General features: G+C 36.6%; 1 protein-coding gene across 6 annotated transcripts in view; it reads right to left on the bottom strand.

Annotated features, from left to right (window-relative positions):
• The window catches only part of NUMB (NUMB endocytic adaptor protein), a 169,488-nt gene that overhangs the window by 13,700 nt on the left and 149,323 nt on the right, over nt 1-6,465 (bottom strand). For all 6 annotated transcript variants that reach the window (XM_027844814.1, XM_027844810.1, XM_027844812.1 and 3 more), the window contains 2 exons: nt 5,826-5,900; nt 904-1,044 (listed from right to left, as the gene is read on the bottom strand). In XM_027844814.1, the coding sequence (XP_027700615.1) occupies nt 904-1,044; nt 5,826-5,900 (216 nt within the window). The remainder of the gene's footprint in view (nt 1-903; nt 1,045-5,825; nt 5,901-6,465) is intronic.

Genomic DNA, 6,465 nt, shown 5'->3' with positions numbered 1-6,465 from the left:
TTTTTTTTTTTTTTTTTTTTTGCTAGTTTACATAAAGTGCTTACAACTGCTATTAATTTCATCAAAGTAGCTCCCAGGTAGGCTAACCAACTTTCATTCAAGTTTAAGAAAACTGAAATTCTAATGAGCTACTTCAAATTTAAATATATACACATTACTGTAAGAAATGATGGTGGATAGTTACGGAAAAAACCTGGGAAGACCTGTATGAACTGATGCAAAGTGAAGTGAGCAAAACCAAAAGAGCAATTTATAGCAATACTGTAAAGCTAACCAACTCTGAAGGACTTGGATCAACACAATGACCAGCCACAATTCCAAAAAGACTCAGGAGGAAACAGCTTATCCACCTACAGAAAGGGACCCGACGTACTCAGGGTACCGATCGAAGCATGTTTTCTTCTACTTCTTTCCTTTTCTTGCTTGTTTTTGGGGGGGTGGGGGCATGGTTAATGCAGAAATGTTTTATATGTCTATACATATTTATAATTGGTTTTATTTCTCTTGCCTTCTTGGGAGGGATGGGGGCAGAGAAGAGAAGGGAGAGAATTTGGAATTGAAAATAAAATACTTAATTCTTAAAAAAAATAAAATACATAAGAAAAGAAGATACATACGAAAAGATATGTACACAGCCATGAGCACATTAGCTAATCTCCAGGGACCCTAGACTAATCCTGAATGTCTACTATTCACTTTACTGAATGTAATGCTGGGTTATTTGAACTTGATGACCAAATGGGAAGAAGAAAGTTATGCTTGGGCACTGTTATATCATCAGTAGCTGCTGTAGCATCTAGTTTCTTACCTGTGTTTTTGGGAGGGAAATTTATGACTAACCAAATTTGGAGAAAGTCCAGCTTCTGGATGTAATTATGAAAAAACAGGCTGCCACAAACTCACCGTGTCCTTAACGGCCATGAAACAATGGCAAATCCAGCGTCGTGTAGTGCCATCCCGACAAATGTAAGAGAAAGCCCTGTCAAAGTTCCTGTCTGGGGCACAGAAAGAAACTTTCTCTATTGTCTGGTCAACTATGAGGTCCTAGAAAATTGAAGCACAAGGAAAGAAAGGCTTTACTAATTTTACAATACTCAAATTCAAAAGTCTAAAACATTTGGATCTTACTCTAATATGGAATAAAACAGAATGTGCTCAGAAATCTGGCTACGTACTACCTACCCAGCCAAAGGAAAGGAGACATTCATTTTTGGGTGCATATGAAAGGTAGGATAAGAGCATCACAGGGAGAAACTAGGAAATTTTTGTGAGCAACAGATGAACATTATCCAATTTGTGCATGTATGTCTATATATAGCTTACATTTAATATCTACAGAGATAAAACTAATTAGTTTAAAATAACAATGATATAAAAACAAAACATAAAAATTTATGAGTCACAGCTTTGTTATCTAGACCAGGGGTTCTTAATCTGGGTCCATGAATAGATTTCAGAGGTTCCCTGACTTTGAACGGGGAAAAAAATTACATCTTCATTTCAACAGAATTGACTTTTTTGTAATCTTTTACTTTATGCATTTAAAAACATTATACTGAGAAGCCGTCCATCCCATACACTTTTCCACATTGCCAAAGTGGTCCATGACCCAACAATCTATATTTTATACACACATATCCATATCCATATGTGTGCAAATACAGGGTGTCCCACAAGTCTTAGTGAAGTTTTATATTATTAAAGCTATTATAGCTATCATTATTATTAATACTAAGTTTAAAACTGCATTTTTGGAACATCCTATATATATTATACACACATTAAAATAAAGAGAATTGTAGAATTACAAGAGATTTCAAGAGGTCATTTAAGTCAGCTCACTGTTTCCAGAAGATTAAAAAAAAAAGGATCAGGAAATTCAACTAAAATATACCATGCAAAATGGACGGCTTCTTGATCTTATTTATAAAAGATTTCCACCTTTTTTTGTGATTTAGAATGTGATCAATTTTTGTCATTCAATATATCTCCAATTATTTAATTTTTCCTTTATTTCTCTTAAAGTTGTTTTATAGTTACCATTATGTTGGGCTTATGCTTTTCTTGGTAGGTTACATCCCAGTTACTTAAAACATTTTGTTATGACCGTAAATTGAATTTCTCTTTCTCCAGTTTTTGTTAGTGATGATTTCCATGGGTTCATATTCCTCTAAAATGATGTTAAAATATTAAAAATTTCATTTTGAGAATGATACTCTAGTTAGATATCTGACAGTACGATCTAAAATAGTGTTTTTAAAATTCCGAGCTTATGAAACTTTCTTGTAGTGTTTTTCATAATCTGGAATTTTAATACTGGAGGTGCTGGGGTGGAATGAAAGGTGATATGAGAGACACAAGTCAAAAGAACATCTGCTTTGACATTACACTCAAGGGACCCTAGAGATGTCTTGTAGAAGACTAAAGTCTGGTGAAATAGTTTAAACTACTATCTTTCTAATTTTATGATAAAAGTTGTCTAGTATAGAATAAAAACTGTTAGCAAAGTCACATTATACAATATTTCCCCCTTCTTTCCTAGATTTCATAGAAAAGAATGAATTTCATTCTTAGCTTGGTAGGAATTGCTTGCTTACCGTGTAGCCTCATTGTCAAGTAGCCTGTGCTCTTTAAGTAAGTGTGTATGACTTATTTGATGATTTTTTTGGGTAGCATTTCTCCAAGTATCATTGTTGAGCTGATAGATCCTTTTTTTCCTTTTCAAGATGAGTATTATACTTGCCCTTTTTCCTGTCTTCTGTCTGCTTCACATTCCTCAGAAACAGCAGTTAGTAAGCAGTTTTGTAAAATCTTCTGTAAATAGTCTAAGGAAACTGATTAAATAAAGCTAGGTTTGATAAGCACTATTGTCTTTAAGGGCAATCTTCCTTCCATTTTGGCACTCCCTTGTTCTACATGGGACCTTTATTCATTATTATTATATGGCCACAGTTGTTTGGCTTTTTGGAGGGAGAGAGGAAAAGGTAGTATTCCAGGACTTTTCCTTCTCTGCCAAAGAACTTTAAAAAAATTAACTACTTTTCCATTACAGAGTTCAAAAACAAAAAAAAAAGAATCCTATTATTGAGACAATTCTTTTACTTCTCCCTGATTCTATATCCCACTATCCACAAAGACTGTTCAAACGTTCTCATCTGTTCAAGCTTCCCACATGTTCTCTTTACCCCGTCCTCTCAGGTGAAGACCAGGTCTCCTCATACTTTACTGATGAAATAAGACATCATTTGCTATGACCTCACTTTCTTTTTTTGTCTACATTCTGATGCCTTTTCATCTTCCATTCTCTCCTCCTTTATTCCAGTCTCTGATTAAGAAGTGATGCTTCTCTTTGCCAAGCGCAATCTTTCTACATGTTCCTTGGATGCCATTTCCTCTCATCTTCTCTAAGCAAATCAAGTCCATAATCATCCCTACTTCCACCCCATCCCCATTTTCAGTCTTTCCCCATTGACTAGCTCCTCCATTGCTATCCACAAACATAACCATGGTCAAGTTTTGTTGTCCCTCAAATATGACAGTTTATCTCTGTACCTACCAGTCGGTCCCCCGTGCCTGGAATGCACTCACTACATCACTTCTTAGAATCCACAGTTTCCTTCAAACTGCTCAAAAACCTACCTTTCCACACGAAGCCCTCCCTAATCCCTCCAGGTTCTGCTAGGAGAATTACCTCCCCAATTACCTTGTATTTATTTTGAGTATATTTATTTGTGAACATATTGTCTCCCCCAACAGATTGCAAGCAACTTGAGGGCAAGAACCATTTTATTTTTCTTTTTGTAACTCTAGCTCTGAGCCCCAGTACCTGGCGCATAGTATAGCCAGGTACTGACCTGTGGCATAGGAGAATTCGGGGGCAAGAAAACTCCCTCTAGCAATGCAGGTTGGCACCTTCTCAATCTATACTCTTAAAAGATTTACCTAGAGAGTCAAGAAGTTAAGCGACTTACACAAGGTCACAGTCAGAGGTAGGACTTGAACCCATGTTTTCTTGGCCTCAAGGCCAGTTCTCTATTCTCTATCCACATTTTAATGGTTGTGGACTGGTTGGTTTCCTTTCTTATCTCTTTTATTGCTTTAGTGTTTTTAGGTTTGACTTTAGGCAATCATTCTGTTCATTTGTTGGATTCATCTTCTTGCCTTGGATTCTCAGGTTTGGTGGAAAGTCTTGGATCACAAATTTAGAGGTAGATGGGACCTTCAAGGTTCAGCCTCCTTGTAAAGGTTCAGTGCCTTGCCCAACATCACACAGGCACAGAGAGGTAGAAATGGGATTCAGACTCAGAGTTGAACCACAAATTTTCAGTATTCTTTCCATGGCACCATATGATCCCATAGTTGCCTTGAGCTTATAGAAATCTGTCTTCCTGATATGCATTGTAATTCAGATCTTGATTTTCCCCTTTTCTCTTCCTTAGAAACTTAAATTTTTAATTTTTATGACTGTTTTATTTTCTGCACTAAAACATTCAATGAATTCTATAAGGAACACATTATCAAATGGCTTCCTAAAAAAAAAAAAAATGTACTTCAAGGAGAAACATCTTAAAAGCAAACATGTGAGGTCTAGAGCCAATTCTATTTATTACTTGGGTGAGAGGGTCTCATGATAGCTTGTGAAAATAGTTATTTTCTTTGGTATAGACATTGATACCAATACTAGTATCACTGGATTTATTATCTGAGCAAAACCACTGGTTATGTTGTATTGGGCCACCAGAGAGCAGCATCACACCCTTAAACTGTAAAGCAATGTATTCTACCACCCCAAGAGAGGCAGTGCTCCTCCAGGATGGCATTAAAAAAAAACAAAACCCCACATTCTTATTGGAAAAACTGAACAAAATGACTGCATATGCTAGCAACCATTTACCTCTAAAGGCCACTCTTTATTTTTATTTTTAGTATGGGGGAGAGTAAAACTCCTCAAAAGTGATGAAATTACTACAATTCTGGTCATCAACGTTTTGAATAATCAACCAAACTAGGCAAGTTAAAAGCCATGTGGTAAAAAAGTGTTCTTTATCTGATAAGCTTTTCTCCCTTTCTTCTAGAACAAAAGTAATTTCTAGGTTTAACTAACTGCAGAGGTCACATTTGAGCTAAGAAATTCCTGGCCTTTGGCCATTTCTTGGGAGATTTTTATTCAAGATTACTTGTATCTTTGTAACAATTCTGCCCTTAAGACAGACAGTCTGTCTTCTCTATCCTCCAGACCCACAGACACATAATGTCAAGGTTAAGCCGAGTCCTGTGGGATTCTTTTCTCCCACACAGCGAATGCTGCTCAGAGTACTTACGTAATTTATTGGACCTAAATAAATGTTTACTAAATGAACCAACCTCCAGATTCATGAGATTTGCCTTAACAGAGGCTTCTGGAGAAAAAGCAGGTTAATCAATTTAAACATCACTTTTCAAAACATACTGTTCAGGAAGGAAAGACATGCAGGTTCAGACATTGCTACTCATAATTCAAGTAAAATCTCTGGTAGATAACAGTTTTGTTATATATAGGAACAAAAAAGACCCCAATTTTAACATTAAATGCTAATGTTGAGCAGAACAAACATGCTCTGTCATGTGAAACAAGCCAGAAGTGTACTGCTGAGAAAATTTCCTTTTTAAGGAGGTAATGAGTAACTAAGTTGGCTTCATGCATACTAAAAATCCCTCAGAGGGCTGCACTTTGGACAAAGCGGAAGGATGTACAGTGACTACAATAGCTTAATGGAATCAGACCTGATCACTAGGGAGAACACACAACACACAAACGATTACAATTAAGTCCAGACAAATCTAACCTTAGTTTTTTCATCCACAACTCGGAGTCCATCTGCTGAAACCCACAGGACGGCTTTCACGGCCTTCTTTCCAGTCTTTCAAGAGAAGACAAGAGAAAGACATATACACATATAAAATATTAACAAACAGTGTCACCTTTCTGAGGAAAAAAAAAAAACCCAGCTGTGCTTTCCAAGGACCACAACAATAAGTGCAGATGGAGTCCAAGTTCAGGAGGGATGCCCAAAGCCAGATACTCAAACCAGACTGCAAAAACATTCAGGGAAAACCAAGCCAAAGCCAGTAATTTAGAAACACAATGCAAAACAATAAGATGAAATTAAGTAAAGGGGGGAGGGGACAGGTGGAATCAAAACCAGGTTATCACATTCAGTCAAGGGCAAAGAACTCAAGGCTAGATTCTTCATCCATTTCCAAACATCAACCAAGAAAAAACAAGAGTAAGATACACATTAAATGCATAAGGAGTTACACCACAAGTAGCTTCCAAAAATGTACTTAAATGGAATAGGTAATAACATACTAGGCCTAAATTTGAGCACTGACCAGTCCCACAACCCCTAATGCCCCCAGTGTGTGTGGCAGTATCACAGTGTCTTTTTAAATTATCATGGTAAAGTCCAAGGCCCAAGAACTGTT

Source organism: Vombatus ursinus, unplaced genomic scaffold (genome assembly GCF_900497805.2).
Source record: "Vombatus ursinus unplaced genomic scaffold, bare-nosed wombat genome assembly UNPS02014945.1, whole genome shotgun sequence".
Taxonomy (NCBI): domain Eukaryota; kingdom Metazoa; phylum Chordata; class Mammalia; order Diprotodontia; family Vombatidae; genus Vombatus; species Vombatus ursinus.
Note: the sequence above shows the minus strand (reverse complement) of the source record. Positions and strands in the feature narration are given on the sequence as shown.